At 47.2% G+C, this 27,605-nt stretch overlaps 1 protein-coding gene across 1 annotated transcript in view; it reads left to right on the forward strand.

Annotated features, from left to right (window-relative positions):
• The window catches only part of LOC147358297 (2-acylglycerol O-acyltransferase 2-like), a 30,404-nt gene extending 16,965 nt beyond the window's left edge, over window positions 1-13,439 (forward strand). The window contains exons 3-7 of the mRNA XM_086338188.1: window positions 4,864-5,015; window positions 7,442-7,646; window positions 7,967-8,141; window positions 8,762-8,955; window positions 13,285-13,439. Of these exons, the coding sequence (XP_086194314.1) occupies window positions 4,864-5,015; window positions 7,442-7,646; window positions 7,967-8,141; window positions 8,762-8,955; window positions 13,285-13,439 (881 nt within the window). The remainder of the gene's footprint in view (window positions 1-4,863; window positions 5,016-7,441; window positions 7,647-7,966; window positions 8,142-8,761; window positions 8,956-13,284) is intronic.
• Window positions 13,440-27,605: the final 14,166 nt, after the last annotated feature.

The following is a 27,605-nucleotide window of genomic DNA, read 5'->3' on the forward strand; positions in this document are numbered from 1 at the left end:
AAGCAGCAATTCTTTAGCGCTCAGCTTTCTATATAGTCCAACTCTCACACCCATACATGACTACTGGAAAAAATCATAACCTTGACTAGACAGACTTTGTTGGCCAAGTAATGTCTCTGCTTTTTAATATGCTGTCTAGGTTGGTCATAGCTTTTCTTCCAAGGAGCAAGCATCTTTTAATTTCATGGCTGCAGTTTTAAGCCAACTTTTTCACTCTCTTTCACTTTCATCAAGAGGCTCTTTAGTTCCTCTTCACTTTCTGCCATAAGAATGGTGTCATCTGCATATCTGAGGTTATTCATAATTTCTCCCAGCAATCTTGATCCCAGCTTGTGCTTCCTCCAGCCCAATGTTTATCATGATGTACTCTACACATAAGTTAAATAAGCAAGGTGACAATATACAGCCTTGACGTACTCCTTTTCCTATTTGGAACCAATCTGTTGTTCCATGTCCAGTTCTAACTACTGCTTCTTGACCTGCATACAGATTTCTCAAGAGGCAGGTCAGGGGGTCTGGTATTTCCATCTCTTTCAGAATTTTCCATAGTTTGTTGTGATCCACACAGTCAAAGGCTTTGACAAAGTCAATAAAGCAGAAATAGATGTTTTTCTGGAACTCTCTTGCTTTTTCAATGATCCAGCAGATGTTGGCAATTTGATCTCTGGTTCCTCTGCCTTTTCTAAAACCAGATTGTCAGTGACACCTTGAAACACAAGCTAAGTAAGAATTGAGAGAAAAACCCCAGGGCTCCATGTGGTCCTCACCAGGAAAGTGAAAGTGAAAGTTGCTCAGTCATGTCCAACTCTTTATATTCCATGGAATTCTCTAGGCCAGAATACTGGAGTGGGTAGCCTTTCCCTTCTCCAGGGGAACTTCCCAACCCAGATCTCCTGCATTGCAGGTGGATTCTTTACCAGCTGAGCAATCAGGGAAGACCCTCTCCACCAGGAAGAGGAAAAAAAAAACACCACACCTCACAGGTGAAGATGTGAGATGCCCAAACCTTGCCTTGTTCTTGGGTCTGCTGATGGAAGGCACTGCAGGACTCAGGCACACTCCCTTCTGCTCCAAGTCCTGCTCCCTTGTAGACAGCAGGACAGTCTAGCTGGTGGCTTCTTCTTCTCCATCCTCTCTCCTTAAAACAATAACGCAATACAGTTTCAGTGAACATTTATTATTCCCTATAAAGGGTGGGAGTGTGATTTTAGGAGAACAAAGAATTAATGTAAATATGATTTCTAATCTACTGTGTAAATAAAAATTTATATAAATGAACAAAATTGGGACAAGAAATTCATAATGTACCCAACCAACAATGGTTAGTATTGCGGGGGTGGGGGGGGGGGGAGGGGTGTAAGTTTTCTTCAAATTCAGGGGGAAAAAAAGCAAAAATACATTGTAAAGAAATGAGTAAAAATTAAGGAGATTTTCACAGAGACGAAAGTCAAGTTCAGTTTTAGACAAGCTGTGGTGGAGGTGCCGAGCAGACTATCAGGGAGAATGTCAAGTACCCACCTACTTAGTCAAGTCTGGAGCCCAAGGGAAGGTCAGGCAGGAGATGCAGTTTGGAAGTGTTCATTCTGTAGACAGACTTCAAGGCCATGAGCCTGGATGAGGTCTCTACGAGAGAGGAGGGAGGGTCCAGGGAAAGAGAGAGAAGAAAGACCCTTAAACACTTAGCCTGGTGAAGGGCAAGAGCCACCGTGGAGACCCAGGGGGAGTCAGAGGGGCAGGAGAGAAACCAGGAGAGGGTGGTGTCCACAGACCAAGTGGTTTCAAGGAGGAGGGAGGGACCAGCTGTGTCTGAGGCTGCTGAGAGGTCAAGATGAGAGCTGAGAATTGACCACTGGATTCAGCAGCGTGGAGACCACTGGTGAACTTGTCAAGGGCAGTTCCATGGAACAGTGATATATGAAGTCTGGAGGAGGGAGGAGAGATTGGGAGGGGAGGGTGTGGAGCTGACAGCTATCATTGTCTTCCAAGAGACAATGACAGCTCTTCCAAGAGTTGTGCTGTGCAGGTGAGCTGAGGAATAGGGCAGGAGATAGAGGAGATGGTGGGGCCAAGGGATTTTTAGATGGAAACTGTAATTACAAATTCATGGAGGGGAACAGTGGATCTGGCAAATGAAAGGAGACAATTATCATAGCCAGATAGCTGGGAAGGTGGAAAGAAGACAAGATTGCACTATATTTGTTGCTTCACATGCCAAGTGACAGCAAGATTCAAGCAAACAGAAAGAAGATCTGGCAGATAAAACATTGCTTGAAACGGCAACCCACCCACTTCAGAACCCATAAATGCTTAGACAATCTCTGGCAGCAGCAAACACGAGCAAGTGTCTCAGTCCACAGCAGAGCTCAGAGAAGCCTCCAGAACCCAGAGGAGCCAGCATGGTGGAGTTCGCACCTTTGTTTGTGCCACTGGAACGCAGACTGCAGACCTTTGCAGTCCTGTACTGGATCTTCTGCTTCCTGGTCTTACGTAAGGCAGGCTGGGCTGGGAACAGGAGGCCGTGGACACCTGCCACTTCTGGAGCACAGGGTGCATTGATGGGAGAAAGACACAGGTCCTAAAAGGGCTGCTGAGATCAGCACTTGGGGATCACCTGGTATGAGGGACAATTTGCTCAGCTGGCCTTCGGGGTGCTTTGCCAGCAGGAGTGTGTCTGACTGGCTGCACCCACCCCCTGCCCAGTCTGGAATACTGGGAGGTCAAGTAGCTAGAGGGAGGGCAGCTGAGGAAAGGGCTCTGCGTCCACTGACGCCAGGAGCAGGAGCTTGTACCTTGTCCCTTATCCTGGGGACAAAGGGAGCCCCAGGAGGGCTTTAGGTATGGGAATGACAAGGTCCAATCTGTGTGGTATAGGTCCCTATGGCTGAAGCCAATGGATCTACTGTGTTTAGGGTGTAGGGTATAAATCAATGACAGGGAGCAGTAACAATTTGTATCAGGGGCCTCCAAATTATGCCCCATGGGCCAAATCCATCCCACTCATTATTATTATATTGGTACAGCCCATGAAAGTGAAAGAGTCACTCAGTCATATCCGACTCTTTGTGACCCCATAAACTGTACAGTCCATGGAATTTGGAATTCTCTAGGCTAGAATACTGGAGTAGGTAGCTGTTCCCTTGTCCAGGGGATCTTCCCAACCCAGGGTTCAAATCTAGGTCTCCCTCATCACAGGCAGATTCTTTACCATCTGAGCCACCAGGGAAGTCACCTGGGCTTCCCAGGTGGCGCTAGTGGTAAAGAACCTACCTGCCAATGCAGAACTAAGAGACGCTGGTTCAATCCCTGGGTAGGGAAGATCCCCTGGCAACCCACTCCAGTGTTTTTGCCTGGAAAACCCCATGGACAGAGAGGCCTGGCGGGCTATAGTCCATGGAGGTCACAAATAGTCAGACACAACTAAAGTGACTTAGCACCGCACAGCCCATGAGCCAAGAACGGTTTTTACATTTTAAATCAGCTCTGTATATAATTTCCTCTGAGTTGCCTCTTTGGCTGCAAAGTCTAAAATATTTGCAGTCTGATGTTTAGGGTAAAGATTGCCTCCCCTGGTCAAGGGAGAATGGCAGTAGGTAGAGAGATGGTTAGGAGATGGATCCACAGGGTGGGATTTAAAGGCTGGTAGGAGAGTAAAAGCTGACTTCCACAAATCAGCTTGAGAAGGTCAGGATTTTCTGCCAGTTCACAGTTGTCCCACCAGCACCTGACTCATCGTAGGAGCTCTGTGTAAAGTGAGCATCTGTGAGCTTCAGCCTACTTTGTCTGGCTTATGAATTTTACTACTATTTAAATTGAGTCAAACGTCCCCTCTTCCTGGAAGCCTACCAGGAATGACAGCCCAATCTACCCTACTTTCAGACGGAACAGAAGTGGAAACTGACCTTCTTTAAGAGTTTGAATGCATGGGATTGAGTGGAGTCAATAAGTTGAAGAGGGAGCATTATTCCCTGGGAATGAGGTTCCATTGGCATTAGATTAATGACAGCCCCACAGAACTCCCTGGCTCTGAGGTGAAGCTGGGACTAACTCGTGGTAGGGACTGAGAATCAAAGATCAGAGGGGAATTCCTCACTGGGCCCAGCCTTAGTCATGCTGTACCCCTGACTCATTGCCCAGGCAGGTGTGTTAGCCTCCACCTCCCTCCTTTGGCAGGAGAGGGAAGGGCAGGCATAGGAAACGTGAGCAAAAGCTAAGAGACAGAAAGAGCTCAGGGAGTTGTACGAACACTGAGCAGCTTACTGTGGCTGGATTATGGGGATGCATATGGGTGAGTGAAGCTGGAGCAGGAAGGGACTCAAGTCAGTCATGGGGAGCTTGAAAGCCAGGATGAGCTGCTTGGACTGTGCCTCAAAGTTATGAAAAAGCCATAGGAGAGCTTCATTAGAGGAGGGATCTGGTGGGATATATCTATGAAAGATGGGCTGAGGGTGTACTGAAAGAGGGCTGGGCAGAGACAATGTCTCCCTTTTCTCTGTGGTCCCAAAGCCTCATTTAATCGCTTCTCCATCAGGCCTTTATTGAGCCCTTGGTAAATACAAATTACTTAACAGGGCAGAGAGGGAGGTGGAGGGGGTAAGATTGGAGTGAATAAGCAGCCTGGTATAGTGGGGAAAAGTCTGTAGTTAGGTCTATCTTCAAATTCAGGTTCCCAGTGTGACCCTGAAAGGGCTGCATTCCTTTCTCCTTGAAGGCAGGGAAGGTTGACTCCTTCCTCCTGGGGTGAGGGCTGGACAGGACAGTGCTGCTAGTGCTGGGCATATGGGGAGAGCTTTTTCCTTCATTCCTGTGACCACTGACAGCTCCTGCTTCCCTCCCCAGCCCCTTTATGCCTTGTGGTCTTCATAGGCCTCCTGTTCACAAGATTCTGGCTCTTCAATATCCTGTATGTGATCTGGTTGTACTTGGACCAAAATAGGCCACGGCAGGGGGGCAGTCACAATAAGTTCCTAAAGCGCTGGGTCCTGTGGAAGTACATGAAGGACTATTTCCCCATCACGGTGAGTAATGGGGTGGCTGGAGAGTGGCTAAGCCTGTAGTGCCCCATGTGTCCTTGGGGAAGTGTGGCGCCTGTGTGCAGTGAGCAGAATACCAGGCTAGGAGGAAGGTGCTGGGCTTCCACCACTATGTGGCCTGGGGAGGAGTCAGCTTCTGTCTGGCGGTGGTTTACCACCTGCAGAGATGTGGGGCCACTATGAGGACTGATGAATGAACAGAATTTGAAGGAGCTCTGTGGACTATATATTGTAGCACACATATATGTCTTATAGGTGTAAACTGCTCAGCAGACATGCTTGGGTTTGCAAGTATAAAGTCATGTCCTTAGAAAACATCTAGCCCCACACTTCTTCAAATAAAAAGACTAATACCCAGTGAGAAAGAAAGGTATGACCAAGGTCACACAAGTCATTTTACTGGTTTCAAAGTTTGTGTATTAACTTTGGGTAAAGAAGCAAGGCAGAGAGCCCTGAACTGGTTCTCTGGATCTATTCTGCCCCAAACTTCGGTATGCTTTATGTCCTTGGACAGAGCCTTGCTCAATCATTTCCTCATTTTCCCCATGTATCCAGTAAACATACCGCTCCCTTCTACTCTGAGTGCCTCTGACTGACTCTCTGACCTAAGGTCATTGTGGACACCTGACCATGGACTCAAAGGTCAGTCCTGATTGAGGAAGACATTGCTCTAAGTGAACTGAGCCTTCTACTTCTTTCCTGTATCACAAAAAGACTAAATCTTTGGGTGTAAGCCCTGGGAAGGGATGATTTACTGTCCAGATAAGGTGGGAAAGGCAGGAGAGACACAAAAAAGTGCCAGGAAGAGGCAGGTGGCCCTCCTCTGGAAACAGAAGAGAAGAAATGGATAGAGTGTGACCTGTGGAGCTGGGCAGGATAGGTTCTAATACCAGATCTGCAACATACCAGATCTTGGGTGAGCCAGTCTCATTGAACCTTGATTTCTTCACATGTAAAGCAGAGATTATGCCACATTCATTATTGGGTTGTGAGGATTTCATGAAATACCAGATCATCCTAGGGCCTCCAAGAACAGCATGTGGCTTGCTTTGCAACCAAAACCGTTGTCAGTTGAATGTCTGCCAGGAAAATGGTACTGAGGGGCTCTGTGACTGTCTATCCACATCCCTCACGCTCTTCACTCAAACAGGTAACCCCAGGGGAGGGTTTCTCAAAGGCACTGTTAAGATGGATGGGACACTGGACTTAATTTGCAGAAATTTCATGTGTACAGAATTCAGGAGTCTTGCCCACTGCAGGCCTGCAGAGAGCAGGCAGTACCACTGAGTGGCCGCAGAGGGCAGGATGATGTGCCTGTCTTGGGCTGGGAGCCTGCAGAGATAACTCAGTGGCCTCACAGTCTGGACCCCAGCACCTCCCAGGAGATCCTCCAACTCTTCTACACACTTTCACTGTGCAGGCCCTGCAGGAATCATGGGCTAGCCCATAAGTGGGAGTCTGTGCTCTACTGGAGCTCTCCCACATTGACAAGCCTCTGCACTCCCTGCCAAAGGCTTGTGGATTCCTGAACTTTAAACAGTTCCTGCTGTGATTTCTATGAACTGGAGTTTAGTTGTGGAATTTCAAGCAAAATTAGGAAATGGTTTCTGGGTCTTGGAGCTTTCTACACACAGGTGATAGACTTCCTCAAGAATTAACAGTAGAGAATCAGGCAGTGTTTCCCCCGGGATAAGGTCCCTCCACCTCATGCAGATCAGTCCAGGAGCTGGGTTTCTATGTGAAGATTCCATTATCCTGGAGCAGCAGTGTCTGCACAGGCCAAGGCCTGAGCAGGGGTGCAGTGCTGTGAGCAGGCTGTGACCTGGTGTCAGGAAGTGCTGCAGACTTGGCAGGACACCTCCTTGACCCCTCCCCACCCACACCTGTAGGCATCACTAGGGACTTCGTGCCCCTTTTCCCACCTCCACTTCCCAGCACACTCGGGTCTCTTACACTGAGTCACAGTGACTCAGGGGTCAGCCCTGATCCAGGACAGAACTCCAGCTGCCACAGTCTTTGGAGAGATGCTCACTCCCTCCTGCAATGGCTCCTTCCTTCTGGGTGGACTCTGCCTGGGATAAGGTTTCCCTTCACGTAGGACAGGGGTTTGTGTCCCTGTCACCCTCCCAGGAGTCCTTGGGCAGGGGGCCTTCCTTCCCTGGTGGGTCCATTCATGGGTCCATTCTCTCCCTCTTCATTCCACAGTCTCCAAGAGCATCTCCTCTGCTCCAGGTCTGCAGTGGGGACAAGGATCCTTAGATAGGCCATCTCTAATCTCAGGACACTCACATATGGGTGTGATAGCACTTGGGCACAGGGGAGACACAGAAGAGGTCAGCCCAGAAAGTCAGCAGGTGGACCAGCGAGGGCATGAGGTACAGCTCCAATTCACCAGGTTTCTGTCCCTGCAGCTAGTCAAGACCACTGAGTTGGACCCCTCCCGGAACTACCTTGCTGCCTTCCACCCTCATGGACTCCTGTCAGTCGGAGCTTTTACCAACATGTGCACAGACAGCACGGGCTTCTCCTCACTTTTCCCTGGCATCCGCCCATATCTGACAACGATAAACATATATTTCAGGATCCCACTCTTCAGAGATTACATCATGCAAGGGGGTAAGCCTTCCCAGAACTGGAGAGCCCAGGAAAATGAGGGCTGCAGGCATGGAAGAGGGATTTCAGGGAGGGCTTCTAAGAATTCTGCATTTCCTCCAAGAAAATGTGTAGTAGAGAAGGAGGCTAGACCCAAGGAAGCACTTCCCACAGCTCTGTTCCCAGCAATGAGCTTGGTGAGGGGTTGGGAAGAAGGGAATGACTCAATCCCAGTCCTCAGGGAACTCCCAGCTGTAGGGGGAGGGTGAGTAGGGACCTACCACATCCCTGCTATGGCCCCTGCCCTCTTCACCCCATAGCTAACCACGTTACTCTCTCCCCAGGGCTGGTCTCATCAGACAAGGAGAGTATTGCTTACATTCTGAGCAGGAAAGGAGGCGGCAACCTAGTGGCCATCACTGTTGGGGGCATCAGGGAGGCACTGAAAACCAGGCCTGGAGCCAACAAGCTGGTGCTGCGGAACCGCAAGGGCTTCATCAGGCTCGCCCTGATGCATGGGTATTGGGGAGAGGGCTCTGGATTCAGCTGGAGATTGGCAAGGATTGTGTTTTGGTGGGAAGACAGCAGAGATTAATGCAGGCCCTATTTTAGCAAGAGATATTCAGTCCATTCATAGAGAAGATAACTTAGCAAGATATTTACTGTCTCATGTCCAAATACCCAGAGAAGATTCTAGAAGGGAGACTAGTTGATCAAAAGGACTAGGTGTGATGGGTCATACTGCCCAAAGTTGGCATTATGTCTGAGACCTAGAGGATCTGAGACAGTGGAGTTTGGGGCACAGCATAGAGCAGTTATCCAACCTTGAAGCACCTCTGAAGAACACAAGCTAGCTGAGGCAGAAGAGATTTTCCCAGAAACTTTGCAGATGTTTGATGTTTGGGAGGACTCTACAACATTCTGATCTCCTTGTCGTGGTGCAACTGGGAGGTGGTGATCCTAAGAGGAGCTGGGACTTGCCCACTAACACAAAGCAAAGCTGTAGCTCAACTGGGAGTTACCCAAGGCCACCTACTTCCAGCCCAGGGCTTTGTCCTCTGCTGTCACAAGCTTCCTGCTAGGTGACCAGTTTGAATCTTCTTGCCCCTCCACACGCCCTCTCTCCTGTCTCCTTCCAGAGCAGTTCTGGTGCCGATCTTCTCCTTTGGGGACAATGAATTATATACTAAGACTTCTCCTGGCTTTTGGTGGAAATGGTTCAGAGATCAACTGTACAAGAAGACACGTCTTGCCATCCCGTTCTTCTATGGCCGTGGAGTCTTCCAGTACAGTTTTGGTTTTATGCCCTACCGCCGACCCATCACCACCGTGGGTGAGCCTAGACCTGGGCTAGGGTAGGGAGGTGGGGGGAAGGCTACAAGGCAAGAGGCCTGGGCTCTGTACTGCAAGAGGACATGGACTTGGGTTGGACACATCCTTGACCAAGTGGAGCTCATGTTCTAGAGGGTGAAATAGAGACACAGGCAAATAACCCTGATAAAAGGCAGTCTGGGATGAGAACTGTAACTGAGGTACAAAGAACCATAGCCACTACAGATTACCAAGCACCCATTGTGTGGCAAGCACTGCACGGCTCCTTACAGCTCACTTTTCCAGGTAACCTTGGAGGTAGACTCTCATCCCTATTTTATTGATGGCAAACTGAGACTCAGAGAAGGTAAATCACTTCAAACAGATCCTCACGCCCTTGTGTAACAGCACTGAGGATGTACTTGACTTTTATGATGCCAGAGAAAGAGGATTTAATTCTGACCAGACAATCCCATAAGACTTTTAGAGGAGGTGAATACAAGGGAAGGGCATTCCAGGTCTGTTAGAATTGTGTGTAAAGTAGCAATCAGTTCAGTTCAGTTCAGTCGCTCAGTCGTGTCTGACTCTTGGCGACCCCATGAATCACAGCACGCCAGGCCTCCCTGTCCATCACCAACTCCCGGAGTTCACTCAGACTCACATCCATCGAGTCAGTGATGCCATCCAGCCATCTCATCCTCTGTCGTCCCCTTCTGCTCCTGCCCCCAATCCCTCCCAGCATCAGAGTCTTTTCCAATGAGTCAACTCTTCGCATGAGGTGGCCAAAGTACTGGAGTTTCAGCTTTAGCATCATTTCTTCCAAAGAAATCCCAGGGCTGATCTCCTTCAGAATGGACTGGTTGGATCTCCTTGCAGTCCAAGGGACTCTCAACAGTCTTCTCCAACACCACAGTTCAAAGGCATCAATTCTTCGGCGCTCAGCCTTCTTCACAGTCCAACTCTCACATCCATACATGACCACAGGAAAAACTATAGCCTTGACTAGACGAACCTTTGTTGGCAAAGTAATGTCTCTGCTTTTAAATATGCTATCTAGGTTGGTCATAACTTTCCTTCCAAGGAGTAAGCATCTTTTAATTTCATGGCTGCAGTCACCATCTGCAGTGATTTTGGAGCCCAGAAAAATAAAGTCTGACACTGTTTCCACTGTTTCCCCATCTATTTCCCATGAAGTGATGGGACCAGATGCCATGATCTTCGTTTTCTGAATGTTGAGCTTTAAGCCAACTTTTTCACTCTCCACTTTCACTTTCATCAAGAGGCTTTTGAGTTCCTCTTCCCTTTCTGCCATAAGGGTGGTGTCATCTGCATATCTGAGGTTATTGATATTTCTCCCAGCAATCTTGATTCCAGCTTGTGTTTCTTCCAGTCCAGCGTTTCTCATGATGTACTCTGCATATAAATTAAATAAACAGGGTGACAGTATACAGTCTTGACGTACTCCTTTTCCTATTTGGAACCGGTCTGTTGTTCCATGTCCAGTTCTAACTGTTGCTTCCTGACCTGCAAAGAAATTTCTCAAGAGGCAGATCAGGTGGTCCGGTATTCCCATCTCTTTCAGAATTTTCCACAGTTTATTGTGATCCACATGGTCAAAGGCTTTGGCATAGTCAATAAAGCAGAAATAGATGTTTTTCTGGAACTCTCTTGCTTTTTCCATGATCCAGCAGATGTTGGCAATTTGATCTCTGGTTCCTCTGCCTTTTCTAAAACCAGCATGAACATCAGGAATTTCACGGCTCACATATTGCAGAAGCCTGGCTTGGAGAATTTTGAGCATTACTTTACTAGTGTGTGAGATGAGTGCAATTGTGCGGTAGTTTGAGCATTCTTTGGCATTGCCTTTCTTTGGGATTGGAATGAAAACTGACGTTTTTCAGTCCTGTGGCCACTGCTGAGTTTTCCAAATTTGCTGCCATATTGAGTGCAGCACTTTCACAGCATCATCTTTCAGGATTTGGAATAGCTCCACTGGAATTCCATCACCTCCACTAGCTTTGTTCATAGTGATGCTTTCTAAGGCCCACTTGACTTCACATTCCAGGATGTCTGGCTCTAGGTCAGTGATCACACCATCATGATTATCTGGGTCGTGAAGATCTTTTTTGTACAGTTCTTCTGTGTATTCTTGCCATCTCTTCTTAATATCTTCTGCTTCTGTTAGGTCCATACCATTTCTGTCTTTTATCGAGCTCATCTTTGCATGAAATGTTCCTTTGGTATCTCTAATTTTCTTGAAGAGATCCCTAGCCTTTCCCATTCTGTTGTTTTCCTCTATTTCTTTGCATTGATCGCTGAAGAAGGCTTTCTTATCTCTTCTTGCTATTCTTTGGAACTCTGCATTCAGATGTTTATATCGTTCCTTTTCTCTTTTGCTTTTCGCCTCTCTTCTTTTCACAGCTATTTGTAAGGCCTCCCCAGACAGCCATTTTGCTTTTTTGCATTTCTTTTCTATGGGAATGGTCTTGATCCCTGTCTCCTGTACAATGTCACGAACCTCAGTCCATAGTTCATCAGGCACTCTATCTAACAGATCTAGGCCCTTAAATCTATTTCTCACTTCCACTGTATAATCATAAGGGATTTGATTTAGGTCATACCTGAATGGTCTAGTGGTTTTCCCTACTTTCTTCACTTTCAGTCTGAATTTGGCAATAAGGAGTTCATGGTCTGAGCCACAGTCAGCTCCTGGTCTTGTTTTTGCTGACTGTATAGAGCTTCTCCATCTTTGGCTGCAAAGAATATAATCAATCTGATTTCGGTGTTGACCATCTGGTGATGTCCATGTATAGAGTCTTCTCTTGTGTGGTTGGAAGAGGGTGTTTGTTATGACCAGTGCATTTTCTTGGCAAAACTCTATTAGTCTTTTCCCTGCTTCATTCCGTATTCCAAGGCCAAATTTGCCTGTTACTCCAGGTGTTTCTTGACTTCCTACTTTTGTATTCCAGTCCCCTATAATGAAAAGGACATCTTTTTTGGGTGTTAGTTCTAAAAGGTCTTGTAGGTCTTCATAGAACCATTCAACTTCAGCTTCTTCAGCATTACTGGTTGGGGCATAGACTTGGATTACTGTGATATTGAATGGTTTGCCTTGGAAACGAACAGAGATCATTCTGTCATTTTTGAGATTGCATCCAAGTACTGCATTTCGGACTCTTTTGTTGACCATGATGGCCACTCCATTTCTTCTGAGGGATTCCTGCCTGCAGTAGTAGATGTAATGGTCATCTGAGTTAAATTCACCCATTCCAGTCCATTTCAGTTAGCTGATTCCTAGAATGTCGACATTCACTCTTGCCATCTCTTAAAACCATAGCCTTGACTAGACGGACCTTTGTTGGCAAAGTAATGTCTCTGCTTTTGAATATGCTATCTAGGTTGGTCATAACTTTCCTTCCAAGGAGTAGCAATCAGCAGGCTATAAAGGAGAGCCTGAGGGATTTCCCGTAAATAATGGTCATGGACTTTAGTGCATGGACTTAGCACCATCTTTTCTGCTATATGATCATCTCATTTGCTTTTGTCTTGAATTCCAACTAGGTTCCAATGGCAAAGCTTATAGAGAGAGGTCTGTTCATCTCCACTCACCCAATCATTTCTTAGTTGAGTACAAACTTGGTCAACCCTCTACACCATGACTTTTCCTGGGTTGTATGGTAATATTTTCATGAATATAATTCAAAACGGATGCCTCCAAAACCACTCCCAAGAGAAGAAGACAGAACAGCTGCTTTCTGAGCCAGGCAGAACAAGAGGAAGGAGATTGATAAGTCCTCCCATGTCCTCCCTAGAATGGGAGGCACTGCAGACCGGCATGGAGGGAGAGGAGGAAGAGGCACTTGGGCTGTGGGCCACCTCCTCCCAGATATACAGACACTTCCACTCATGGCATTTAAGACTCCCAGATCCACGTGTCCCTAAGCCTAAGAGCACATCTTCAGGGTTTACAATCTGTCACTGATTCTTCCTGGCTATGTGATCTTGCAATAAGTTACTTAACCTCCCTGAGCCTCACTACCTTACCTGTTAAAATGGACTAATAGCAGGTTCAATCCCCATAGGATTGTTCAGAAGATTTTAGGAGATAATACAAGTAAAGCACCTAGGACATTGTCTGGCAGGCGGCAATGCCAGCTGGAGGTGTTTTTATTATTTCAGAATCTTGGAGTTGTCCAAATATTTAGATTAGATCACCCAAAATACAATTGAAAGGGAAACAATACAGGCACTTTCCAGTGGGTGTGACCACTGGCACGGAGTCCTGCCCCATGGGATCCAGAGACCCCAGTGATTCCTACTCTGGGCCACCACTCACCTCTGTGTCTTGCAGTGGGGAAGCCCATCGAGGTGCCGAAGATACCACATCCCTCCCAAGAGGAGGTGGACAGGCTGCACCAGCATTACCTGAAGGAGCTGAGCAACCTCTTCGAAACCCACAAGCTCAAGTACAACATCCCAAAAGACCAACACTTGGAGTTCTGCTGAGTACCTCCCCAGAGGAGGGGCTTGCCCCAAAGGGCAGGGCTGGCATTAGGAAGGGAGGTGCTGTGATCCCAGAAGGTTTCCTGGAGGTATCTGTTGAACACATCTCCAGAGCCTTCACTGACTCCTGCATCTCCACCCCATGCCAGGCCCCAGGTCACATCTGGCTCATAGAAGAGGAGACCAGACTCTGGCATCAATGATTTGCTCTCCTCCACTAACTCCTCTGTAACAGGCCCTCTCTTTGGTTCTGCCCACCTGAGAAATGGGAGAGATACTGGGAGAAAATGCTGTCTGTGTGTCCGTCCTCTGTGGTCCTGTCACTCAATAAGCAGGACAAACAGCAGCTCCAGTGAGCAGGTTTCCCTTCCTCTGCCTTGAGTGACAGCTGGAAGCAGCCCCCAGCTGCAGCCCTTTCTCCTACAAGCTCCCTTATCCTACATCCTGCCTGTCCCATCTTCTCCCTCCCTGAGCCGGAGAGGAGGGGGAGGGCACAACCTCCTGGCTCATCCTGGCACCTCTGAGTTTCTGAGCCCCATATGGCAGCCAGAAGGGCCTGGAGGTGGGGAAGACCTGAGCTCTGTCACTGGCTAAATGACTGTACACCAACCTCTTCAACCTCCCTCTGAGTCTCAGTTTTCCCAAGGACTAAAATGACCTCTGACCTCGGCTCTAATCACACATAGGCTGAAAGCTGCTTATGGTAACTCCTACTCTATCCTTTGTAATTCAGCCCTGACCTTGGGCTCCATATATGTCAATTCATCACATGAAAGATTCGATTTTACTTTTTTCTCATCGTCCTTACCTACCTGAAAACACTGGTCAAAGACTCCCATTTAATCCCAGCCTGGTTTCACAGCCCTCCTGCCCTGTGTCCTCTTCCCAGACAGTGGCTCAGATGGACCAGAGAAAGGCATGCTACCTCTTCCTCCCTGATCAATAAGCTCCAAATCACCACCTCTGGCCTGTTCTGTGGGAGAGAAGGGGGAGGCTATGTACAGACACAGGGCAGACCAGGAAAAGGATGAAGGCCCTCAGGGATTGGCAGAACTGGAGTCTCCTCTTAAAATTAGGCTGCCCTTTGATATGGAAGAAGTTCTCAGACAAGACATCATTACCCACAGGGGACAAAGGAGCCCAGCCCGATGATACTGCTTGATGGTGACAACAAATAGGATAGATGTCAGCCAGCACAGCTCTGCCAGCCGCCACGTGGCCTGGCCCAGCCTCACCCTCTCAGGAGGACTGGGCTTTGCTAGAGATCAGAGGAGGCAGAGGTGGAGCATATGAACTGCTGAGGGGGCAAAGGCAGAGAGGAGGGAGAGGGCAGAGCACACATGGGTGAGACTTCCTGATAAGGGCCAGGCTCAGAGTGAGGTTTAAGGAACAGGAGGCTGAGGTTTAGGGCTTTGTACAGCAAACTTCTATGGAGATGGGAGTGGGCAGGGCAGACGGGGTCCCTGAGGATGTCTGGCCTGCTGTCTGGGAAACTACTGTCCAGTCCAGGGTTCAGGAATTCATCCCCCCGAGTAAGGAAGAGCCCTGGGAGGTGCTTGGGCTGAATCGGGTCATGGGCCAGATGGAGGGGCAATGGATCCCTCAGACTGGACTGAGCATCTGTCTTAGTGACCCCACAGCAGGGCAGAATCAGCTCCCTGAGCCATTTTCTAAGAACCCACTACGTCCTGGGCTCTGGGTGGATGCTTCATGTGGAGTACTCAATGTAACTGACATGACTTCTTCATAATTAAATGAGGTTCATGTCAGAGATGTTAAAGGATTACAGTCATCCTGGTCCCAGGCAGCTATCACATGCTGCTCTCATCCTGCCTGGTTCTGGACTGAAACTGTGCAGAATTAGAAATGGCAGGTGCCTGGGAACCAGTCAGGCACACAGTCCCCACCCCCCAACACCCCTCTGCTGGCCTCAGGACCCCATACAGATCACATTCCCTCATTGAGTCCAGTGCCTTCTCCTTTAAATGGTTCATCCATAAATGACTGTTGAATAAATAACAGCTCTTCTTCACCCCTTCCATTTATAAATTCCTGGAAAAGTTTTTGAAAGAGCTGTGAAATTTTGTGTCTATCACAGACCAGGTTTGGACTTTTCTTAGATTCTATGTCTTTCCCTCACTCCCTGCCAGAAAGCTGACCTGAGTGTTTCCCTTTTTAGTCAGTTGAGCTGGTATATCCACGTACGGCCAGTTACGTTCTTAGTGAGAGCGTGAATAGAAATAGATGGGCAGAAAGACTCTTTCTAACGGCCCCTTTCAAAAAGGCCCTAAAAACACAAAAGTAACAAATTTTGGCACTATCAATAAAATGCCAATGATTAAGGATCAAAGGTGCCCCCAGTCCCCAGGTTTAAAAAATGTAAGAATTGTCAGAGGCCTGCATTAGGAACACTCTAGATTAGTGCATCTCAAAATATCTGTGGTAAAGGAGCAGATTTTATATATATTTTCTAATTCATCATTGACCTATCCATTTGTAAAATACAATATAAATTACCCCAGAAATGAAATAAGAAAACAAAGCAAACATAGTGCATATCAAATGTTTTAAATTATTTTATTTTTTATTCTATTTTTGGCTGCAGTGGATCCTCATTGCTGTGTGCAGGCTTTCTCTAGCTGCGGCCAGTGGGGTCTACTCTTCCTTGCAGTTTGTGGGCTTCTCATTGTGCTGGTTTCTCTAGTTATGGAGCAAAGGCTGTACGCATGAGAGCTCAGCAGTTGCAGCACACAGGCTTAGTTGCCCTGCGGCACATGGAATCTTCCCAGACCAGGAATAGAACCCACATCCCCCAAACTGGCAGGCAGACTCTCAACCATTGGACCAGGAAAGTCCTCATTTTTTTTTATTACACATAGAACTACTCTGCCACATTGCTCTAAGGTTTCTGAGCAGTTATCTCCAACTTTGTACTTACCTTGTCAGGAACCAGTAACAGGCAGCTCGTGGACACAGGCAGGTTCTCAGACCACGCAGGAGCCGCACTGCCCCGGGATGTATGCTGCAGCCTGGTTGTTGGCCTGCAAGGGGGTTGTGAGGTGGGGGGGACAAAACCCCGGTGGACTGCTGAGCTCTGTACACGGGTCAGTAGGAGCTGTCGTCTCAGACCCTGATACCCAGTAGGATGAAGGGCTCTTGGAAGGAATTGTCTTGAGGTCACACAGCTGGAAAGTGACCAGTACAGGACTGGTCTCAGCTCTCATCCAGGGCTCTTCCAACCTGCCTTGAGGAAGGACCCTGGAAAATGCCTCCCAGATGCACCTTCAAGGAAGGAGGGGTGGTCCCAGTTGCAGAGCTGCCTGCATAGGGGAAACTGATCCTAAGACAGATCCAGGCAGGATGTCAGCCTCGGCCACTTTGGCCCAATTCAGGATTACTCTGATGAGCCATTTTGGTTTGCATTTACCCCTTGCACAATTCCACTGTCTTCCTTCCACAAAAAGTTTAGCCCAAATCAGGAGCACTCTGATGGGCCATTTTGGTTCAACTTCTCCCTCTGCCCAATCCCACTGCCTTCTCTTCCTCTTACAGATGTTGATGCCTAGGGTCCCCTTAATAAATATTCTGCAGACCAAATACCATCACAGAATCCACCTCTTGGAAAACCCACCCGGGAACATCATGCATATATGAAGGATGAATTCCCAATATGAGACTCAGAGAGGTTAACTAACTTGTCCAAAGTCACTCAAATTTCAAGTGGTTTTTACACTTGCAGAGCCAGGACTTGAACTCAAGTCTGACTGCAAAGCCAGAACCATTTGCCTAGTGAGTATGACCTCCTGATTACAAGCCTGGAAACAATGAGTAGAAGGAGAAAAGTCAGCTTTAATTTGTGAAATTTAAAGTAACTCAATACAAAGTGACACACCATTTTGGAAGACTTTTTGACAGTTTCTGACAAAGTTAAATATAGGCTTATTGTATAATACAACAATAATGTTCCAAGTATACACTCAGGTGTTTTGAAAATAAGTCCACAGAACAATCTGCACATCAGTATCTATATAGCAGCCTTATTCATAATCTCCAGTCACCAGGAGCAACCAAGATATCCTTCAGTGGGTGAACTGAAAAACACACTGTCCTCCATCTATACAATGGAACACTGCTCAGAAACAATGAGAAATGAGCTATTCAACAATAACATGAATGAACCATAAACACATTTTGTTAAATGAAAGAAGCCATAAAAATGGCTACACCGTATTTGATTCCATTCATATGATTTTCTGGAAAATGATAATTACAGGAATAGAAAACAAGTTAGCAGAAGTCAGGGATTTAAGGAGTAAGAACCTTTGATGAGGAAGCAGGGGAATTGTTTAGGATTGTACAACAAATTTAAATGGTATTGTAGGATGTATACATGAGACTACATATTTGTCAAAACCCACAAATGGTGAATTTTAATGTATAGAAATTAAAATTTAAAACTCAGGACTTCCCCGGTTAGTGCTTTGACTGCAGAGGCATGGGTTCAATCCTTGGTCGGGAAACTAAGATCCTACTGGCCACACAGCATGGCCAAATAAATAAATACATAAAACAAGCTTAAAAATTAACCGAGAAGTTGATGAATCCCAGGATGGAATGTAGACCATTACAAAAGAATCTTAACTGAATTACAAATGTAGGATAAAATCTCATGGAACTGAGTGAAGAAAAAGGACTGACCAAAGTAACTTTAGAAAATAGTATATTGACTGGAAACTGCCAAATTATGAATATGGGTTAATATACAGACCTGTATTTCCAAGCTCTGTCTTCTGAGAGAGGCTGAAAGCCAGGCCACCCGAGTAGCAAGTAGCACAGAGACCTAATGTGTTGTTTCTAATACATTCTCTAATGAATGGATTTCTGAGATACTTAGAGAAATAACTGGTGCTAGGGTAAGGCCAAGGAGCTTCCCCAGTGGCTCAGCAGTAAAGAATCCACCTGCAATGCAGGAGACCCAGTTCAATCCCTGGGTTGGGAAAATCCCCTGGAGGAGGGCACAGCAACCCACTCCAGTATTCTTGCCTGGAGGATCTCATGGACAGACGAACCTGGTGGGCTACAGTCCATAGGGTTGCAAAGAGTCAGACGTGACTGACACAACTGAGCACACACTCAGGGTAGGGTCAGACTATAAGATGAGTCTCACAGTGTCAGAAGTAAGGGAGTGGTCAGGACACAATGACAGGAGCATCCCAAAGAAACACAGGAGCCAAACTAGAAACGCTCCCAAGGGCAATGGCTGGAACAATTTGACTAACAAAACAAATAACATGCTGTTTTGCATTATAACTCAAAGTATAACTAAATGTCCACAGTGTATACTAATATAAATATGACTGAATAATTTATATACAGGGTAGAAGAGACAGCTCCTTTATAGAAGAATCCCAAGTAACTCATGTAGACACTGTGCTTTCAAGGAGGTTGTGTACAACCCCTTCCCACTTGAGCTGGGTTAAGCCTAGTGGCTTGTTTCCATTGGAGAAGGCAATGACACCCCACTCCAGTACTCTTGCCTGGAAAATCCCATGGATGGAGGAGCCTGGTAGGCTGCAGTCCATGGGGTCGCTAAGAGTCGGACACAAATGAGCGACTTCACTTTCACTTTTCACTTTCATGCTTTGGAGAAAGAAATGGCAACCCACTCCAGTGTTCTTGCCTGGAGAATCCCAGGGACTGGGGAGCCTGGTTGGCTGCCATCTATGGGGTCGCACAGGGCCGGACACGACTGAAGCGACTTAGCAGCAGCAGCAGAGGGAAGAAAGGAGTTGAAGGCAAGGGAGGAACAGGAAGAAACTGCACAACAGAAAACCTGGCAAACACTACCTGAAGATCAACAGGTAATCAAGGTCCGCGTCATCAGTAATGTCATGTTGATAGTATGTACCCTTGATACGATGTAATGAGAATGTCACTGAACTTCTATCGTCTGCGTTCCCACACCCCACAACCCCAGTCTAACCAAGAGAAGAACATCAGATAAATTCTAGCTAAGTGACCTTCTCCAAAACACCTGACCTGTATTCCTCAAAACTGCTGCTAAGTCGCTTCAGTCATGTCCAACTCTGTGTGACCCCATAGACGGCGGCCCACCAGGCTCCTCTGTCCATGGGATTTTCCAGGCCAGAGTACTGGAGTGGGGTGCCATTGCCTTCTCCAATTCCTCAAAACTAAAGGTCATCAAAAACCAAGGACTGAGAAACTGCCACAGAGCAGAGGACACAAAGAGCACAAGATGACTAAATGTAAGGGGTCTTGGACGGAATCCAAGGCTAGATAAAGGTCATTAGGAAAACTTCCTGAACTTTGAATAAATTGTGAGGTTTAGTTAGTGGTAATGTGCCAGTCTTGTCTCTTGGCTGTGACAAACGTACCAGGGTAATGTGAGATGTTAACATTCGAAGAAACTGGGTAAGGGGCATAGAGGAGCTCTCTATACTGTCATTGCAACTTTTCTTTAAATCCATCACTATTCTAAAATTAAAGTTTGAATTAAATTAAGGAAAATTCTATCGGATGCTGTATTAGTTTTCTGAGGCTGCTTATGAAAAATGACTGCCAGCTTGGCCACTTAGAACAACAGATATTTATTCTCTCTCATTTCTAGGGGCCAGAGGTATGAAATCAGTGGCATTATGCCAGTTTACAAGTGGTGGGCAGCGCCTGGCTTCCTCATGAGTCTCTAGGGGAGAAACTGTTTTCTTATCTTTTCCAGCTTCTAGAGTTACATATATTCCTTGGCTCACAGGCCCTTTCTCCGACTTCAAAGCCAGCAAAGAAGGAACTTCAAATCTCTTGCTCTGTTTCTGTGTTGTCTCATCTCCTGCTTTCTGGATCTAGTCGAATCTGTCCCTGACTGCCTTACAAGGATACATGTAATTCCATTTAAAGCCCATCCAGATACTCCAGGATAATCTTCTTATCTTGGGATCCTTAATTTAATCACATATGCAAAGACCCATTTTCTCCTCATACAAGGTAATATTCATGGGTCTAAGGATTAGGACCAGATATCTTTTGGGGGATGCCATTTTAATCCTGCCACAGATAACAATCAAGTTATTCATTCTCTTGTAGTTTCAGATTTCTCATCTGAAGAGAGAGTTATGCATGCAAATATATGTAAATTAGGAAACCTGCTAGGAAAGGCAGGGGTCTGAAGAGCATCTTGTCCTGGACAGATGAGTCCTGACTTGTTAGCAAGGTCTGTGGTGATGAGTCCATGGTGGTATAGGGAAAGGACCCCAGCTGGGAAGCCTGTGACTTGTGTTCAAATCCTGGCAACTTGCAAATCACTTTGCATATCTGGAGTATTTTGCATTTCCAAGAAACTCTCAAATGTTAGTCTGGCCCTGAGAGAATGCTAGGCGGGGACCTCTCAGACTCCTGTAACCATGAGATGTTATGATTATAGACCTTCACTTTCCTGGGGTCTTCCTAGCGCTAATGCATCTTGGTCCCTCCTCATTTCAAGGTTTAATTTTTTTATTTGGAAGATAATCGTTTTACAAGCTTATGTTAGTTTCTGCTATACAACAACATGAATAAGCTATATGTATACCTATATTCCCTCCTTTTTGAGCCTCTCTCCCACCGCCCATCCCACCCTTCTAGGTAATCACAGAGCACCTAGCTGGGCTTCCTATGTTATAAAACAGCTTCCCACTAGCTATCTTATACATGGGGCTTCCCTGGTGGCTCAGACTGTAAAGAGTCTGCCAGTAATGCAGGAGACCCAGGTTTAATCCCTGGGTCAGGAAGATCTCCTGTAGAAAGGCAGGGCAACCCACTCTAGTATTCTTGCCTGGAGAATCCCATGGACAAAGGAGCCTGGTGGGCTGCAGTCCATGGGGTCACACAGAGTCGGACTCGACTGAGCAACTGACACTTAGTGTACATGTCAATGCCACTCTCCCAATTCATCAAGCTCTCTGCTCCCTCCGTGTCCACAGTTCCATTCTCTGTGTCACTATTGCTTCTTGCAGACAGGCTCATCAGTACCGTTTTTCTAGTTTCCATATATATGCATTAATACAGGGTATTGTTTTTCTCTTTCTAAAAGACTTACTTCACTCTCTGTAAGATATAGTAATATATATATGGTAAGATATATATATAATATATATATATATATATTGCGCTGTGTGCATGGTCGTTCAGTTGTGTCTGACTCTTTGTGACCCCATGGACTGTAGCCTGCCAGGTTCCTCTGTCCATGGGATACTCCAGGCAAGAATACTGCAGTGGGTTGCCTTGCCCTTCTCCAGGGGATTTTCCCAACCCAGGGATCAAACCCAGGTCTCTTGCATTTGCAGGCGGATTCTTTACCATCTGAGCCAGCAAGGGAAGCCCAAATATATATATATACAATGGAATATTACTCAACCAAGAAAAGGAATAAAAATGGGTCATTTGCAGCAGTTGTAGCAATGTGGATGAACCTAGAGTCTGTCAAATAAGGCTGATTTTCACTGAGCCCTCTGGAGGCAGTGTAGTGTCCCAAGGAAGTGGCAGGCTGTTGCAGAGCCTTTGTGGTAGGGGAGGGGAGATCCCCTTTGCTTCTCAATTGCTTCTAGCCAAGCTGTGTCTACACCAGGGTCAGCAAACTACAGCCATGTCTGAATGATCTGTGAGCTAAGAATGACTTGTACAGCTGAACACTTGCCATCACTTGATTATAGGTAGGGATGACTAAGCTCCAGATGTCATCCTCTGAAATGTCTGCCCTTATCGTTGGTAGACCTATAGTAAAAAGGAAACAAACAAACAAAAAAACAAACAAAAAAAACCAACTGTACTCAATTATTTACTTTAAATTTAATGTATTATAATTTTGTGAACATTTCTCTCCCCTCCCCTTCCCTCCCCTCCCTTCCCCTCATCCTCCCCTCCCTTCCCCTCATCCTCCCCTCCCCTCCCCTCATCCTCCCCTCCCCTCCCCTCATCCTCCCCTCCCCTCCCCTCATCCTCTCCTCTCCTCTCCTCTTTATGTAGGAGAGGACTACATAAAGTCCTTGCTTGGCCTCTTGTCCTGCAAAATCTCCACCAGCCCTACATTCCATTCAAATCAGTCTCAAACCATCCCCAGATCCACCCTGCACTTGGAGCCAGAAGGACCTCCCAGTGCAGGTCTGACACCATCAGTCCTCTGATGAAAACTTCCAGTGGGTTCTCTGTGTCCTCAGGATGTCTCTAGCCCCTTGGCCTGCTTACTGCCATTTGCAGTGTGGGCTCTGCCTTTCTTGCCAACTGCCCCCCTACCCTCCTCCAGCCTTGCTGAGCTTCTTTCAGTTCCCTAGGGCATCATGTTTCCCCTACTGCCAGCATTTTGCACAAACTGCTCCCCCTTCCTGAAAGCCCTTTTACCCAAATGCAATTCTTGGTATGTCAGGAGTCCTCTTGATACACCTCTTCCAGAAAGCCTTCCTTGATCCCACCCCTTCCAGGCTGTCATGTGTCTCCTCTGGGCTTCCACAGTTCCCAACTTCTGTCTACTGAGCATTCACCAAGCTTTTTAAATACCTGTGACCTCCATCAGCCTGAGAGCCTCTCAGAGCCAGGAGCAATTTGATTCTGAACTGACGACCCTTGTTTCTCACTGGCCATGTTCCTGCTGGCTCCTGCCACTCGGGGAGGATGTGGGCTAAATGTCAGAGACTGCAAGTCACCACCCCCATTTCATTCCTTTCATGACTGCAGGTCCTCATCTGTGCACTGCAGGCAGGGGGACCCCTGGTCCTGGATGGACTAAGGCCTGGATCAAAGGTAGGAGTGGAACTGTGGGGACATGGATGGGGTGGATGGGGCAGGAGGCAGTAACTGAGTTTCCAGATGCTTTTATCATTGCTTCACAAGCAACACCAGACTCTGGGACTGCATGATCTGAGCAATTCCAGCCAAAGGTCACCCTTCAGTGGTCAGCTGCAACCAGCCTGCCTTGGACCTTGCCCAACTCCCTACCTTCCCCTCCCCTGAGAGCCAGGAATTAAAAGGACCTGGCTGGCCATGCTTTAGGCGTGAGTTCAGGAAGATGCATGTGCAAGCAAGTGTGAAAATCTATAGGTAAGTGTCTGCAGGAATATCAGTGTGTGTATATGTGTTCCTATATATGTGTATATCGTGTACGCACTCCTGTCTGTTCCTGGCTCATGTGTCTGAATGTGCCTGGCTGGGAATGTGACATCTTGCATCTGCAAAGCAGGAAAGTCAAGCCCCTCAGTCCTTCCAGACTGTGACATCTGCTCCCTGGGCTTCCCTGACGCTGTACCCTGCAATCTCACTCCAAAGCTCTGTCTCACCTGCAGCTGTGAGACTCTGTGTCAGAGTCTGCTTCTGGGGACTTTGAACTAAAACAGGGAGCTAGGCTCAGAAACCAGTGACCCCAACTACCGTCACACCACCTGGCTGAACAAAGAGCATGAAGAGCCCACAAGGGGACGGGTGTCTCCAGAGGCTCCCCTTGGTCTGCCATGTCCTACCCTCCTCGCTGTAGCCCCCCAAATCTCCCCATCTTTACTGTAAGCCCAAGGCCCTCTCTGAAGCACCCCACAGTCCTGGTTAGGAAGATTTCTCAGCCTGCTGAGTCCCTGTTTCTGAGGGTGTCCCCTTAAGCCATCAGCTCCCGTTAGAGGATGAAGCAGTCACGGTCAGAAAGCAGGGAAAGAGACATCCTTCCAAGTGGGGTCAGTGAGGCAAGAGTTTCTCTGCCAACACCCTCCACATGCTGACTTCAAGGTGGTGCAACTGGGAGCACATGGGGGTCCAGGGGACAATACTAGACCTTCCGTTCCTCAGAGGGGGCCTCTTATGGTAGAAAGGGCTCCATTCTGGAATACGGGATTCTTCATCCCAATGGCACCTCTGTCATCGTCTGGTTGAGTAACTTCAGGGAGTCAACTGATGCTCAATATCACTGTCTGTGAAATCAGCAATGGAACACAGGGAATATGCCATTCAGAGCACAGGATGCAAGCTGCAGACCCACCCATGTGCGCGACACTCTCTCAGTGAAAGAATTGGCTGCTCACCTGTCAGCAGCTTCATTTCCCCTGTGTCACTGGAGATGCCCGAGGACCAACCTCAGGCTCGTGAGAATGATGGGGTAACCACAGAACCTAGGCAGTCCTACTTTGGAGTCTGCTTTGGAGACTGATGGCTATTTTTGCTCACGTTACGGACCATAACAGGGCTGTGTAACTGGCTTGGCCATGTGTTCTTGCTGACTTAACATACTACCTTGCTTTGTAAAACCAGATGACTTTTCACAAAGGACACACTGTCTGGTGGAGGGAGAGTTAAAAGGGTTCCCCCTCCTTTCTGTCCCACCTGCCTCACCTCTATTGCCTCCCTGGCTTCAGAAAGAAGAAACGGATTCCCCAGGAGCCCCAGGCCAGGGCTGGGGCCCAGTGGAGCCTCAAGACAGGTGGGCTAATTGGATGGGGCTGGTGTGTGTGTGAGCATCTGGCAGGGTCTGCAGTAGGGCACAGCCAGATTGCCTTTCCTTTCCATTTGTGAAATGAATAGAAATAATGCAGGTTTAGCTTGTTCTGTTTCTTCAAGTGATAGAATGTATTTATTTTGTCAGGTTTCTTTTCAGTATTTTAAATTATGGTAAGATATAAGCAACATAACGAAGATCATGGCATCTGGTCCCACCACTTCATGGCAAATAGATGGGGAAACAGTGGAAACAGTGTCAGACTTTATTTTTCTGGGCTCCAAAATCACTACAGATGGTGACTGCAGCCATGAAATTAAAAGATGCTTACTCCTTGGAAGGAAAGTTATGACCAATCTAGATAGCATATTGAAAAACAGAGACATTACTTTGCCAACAAAGGTTCATCTAGTCAAGGCTATGGTTTTTCCTGTGGTCATGTATGGATGTGAGAGTTGGACTGTGAAGAAGGCTGAGCGCCGAAGAATTGATGCTTTTGAACTATGGTGTTGGAGAAGACTCTTGAGAGTCCCTTGGATTGCAAGGAGATCCAACCAGTCCATCCTGAAGGAGATCAGCCCTGGGATTTCTTTGGAAGGAATGATACTAAAGCTGAAACTCCAGTACTTTGGCCAGCTCATGCGAAGAGTTGACTCATTGGAAAAGACTCTGATGCTGGGAGGGATTGGGGGCAGGAGAAGGGGACGACAGAGGATGAGATGGCTGGATGGCATCACTGACTCGATGGACATGAGTCTGAGTGAACTCCGGGAGTTGGTGATGGACAAGGAGGCCTGGCATGCTATGATTCATGGGGTCGCAAAGAGTCGGACATGACTGAGCGACTGATCTGATTTGATCTGATAAGCAACATAAAATTTTTATCATCTAAACTATTTTAAAGTGTACAATTCAGTGGCATTAAGTACATTCACACTGTTTCAACCATCACCACCATCCAACTATAGAACACTTTTCATCTTGCAAAATAGACGCTCTATACCCATCAAATAAAAATTCCTCATTACCCTACCCCCATGTCCCTCTTTTCTAAATTTGTGCAAGGATTGGGTTTGGTGGTGTCATCTCTTTAATCAATACATATCAGTGCTTTCCTATGTGCCTGGCACTGCGCTAGGGCTGACACAAGAGCAAGTCTAGGGTCTTCGCTGACTCCGATGGTGTAGGATGCAACAAGTCTGAACAAAATCAAAGAGAATTTTTTTTTTTTGTCTCTTCATTCAATAAAATTCTCCTGACCCTGTGACCAAAGAGGGCAGGAGACAGTGATGGAGGACACGTTCTCCTCACCCCAGAGGTGCTCACATCTGGTCCAGGAAAAGAGGGCTCCAAACACTAGCCATGCAGGCTTCCCCTCCCCAGGTCTCAGCTTTCGCAAATTCCACCCACACTTCCTCCCTGAGGAAGCCTAGGGGAACCAGCACCCCACTGCCTTGGCTGAGGAAAAGCACAGCACCGGGAACCTGTATCCTGGGATCCAGCCCGGAGCTACCAAGTCACACTGGACGAGCCTAAACCCCTAACCCTAACCTGTCCCCTGCCCTCCGGATCTCATGCTGCTGTCAGTTTGGGACCATCAATCCCCAACACACACACACCCCAAGTGGCCCTTGTCATAACTGAAGGAGATCATGAATATGAATGAACTTTGCCAATAAAAGTGCTCTGGGGACATGAGAGCTCTGATCACAGCCTTCTGTGATTTGTAATTTAGAGGAAGGGGCATGACTATCCCTGTGGGCTGACAGCTCCACAGCTGCCTCTTGATCCCCTCCCACCAGGCTTCCTGACACAGATGTGAACAGCCCCGGCCTGTTGATTCAACCTGCCCTCTGCAGAGGATATGAATAGTCCAGAGTTGGCCACAGACTGAGCAAAGGTCACATAGCAAACAGGCCTGCCCTGCCCTTCTCGGGTAAGTATTTTATTAGCTGGCCTACTAGATTATCTTACTAAAATAAATGCATAAATATTTCATATTGTCCCGAATAGATCCATATTGTCCAAATAGTATTGGAAGGAAACTTAGAGACTCTCAAGAGTAATAGAAATGCTACTCTTGGTACAATGTCTCCACAGTACTGCTATTACTACTTTGCTCTACAGGTGATGATAATAGCTAATATCCTGTTCCAGGCATCATGATGAAAGTTTTATATGGGTTCATTAGTCTTCACATCATTCCTGTGAGGTAGGTTTTATCCATATTGGACAGATGAGGTAACTGAGGCATATAGACGTTGAGTAACTTGCCGAGGGTCATGCTGTCACATGGGGCAATCTGATCTGGAGCCCCCATCCTCACCCTTCTATGGGCCACCCTGCACATCAGGGAGACTGAAGGAGTTGGTTCAACGTCATAGAAGAGGAGTACCTGACTCAGGCCCTGACACGTAGCCCTACAGTCAGGAGTAAGCCACCGTGGAACACCACTCACTTCTGCTCTAGACTGACACTTGAGGTCATCTGCTGGGACTTCATGGGCAAACTCTCCCAGAGAGGATACGGAATGAGATCACCGCATCAGTGCCTAGAAGAAGGGTGCCAGTGTACTAGTGGAAGAGAGGAAATCAGATAGTACTCAGTGAAGTCTTAAAGGTCTAGTGGGCTCAACATGTCAGGTGGAAGGAATTGAGCACCTCGGCTACAGGGGAGTCAGACTGACCTCAAGCTCTTTGCCACAGACCTCC

This window comes from Bos grunniens, chromosome 15, assembly GCF_055505025.1.
Source record: "Bos grunniens cultivar Pamir isolate PY7600 chromosome 15, Bosgru_T2T1.0, whole genome shotgun sequence".
Lineage (NCBI taxonomy): Eukaryota > Metazoa > Chordata > Mammalia > Artiodactyla > Bovidae > Bos > Bos grunniens.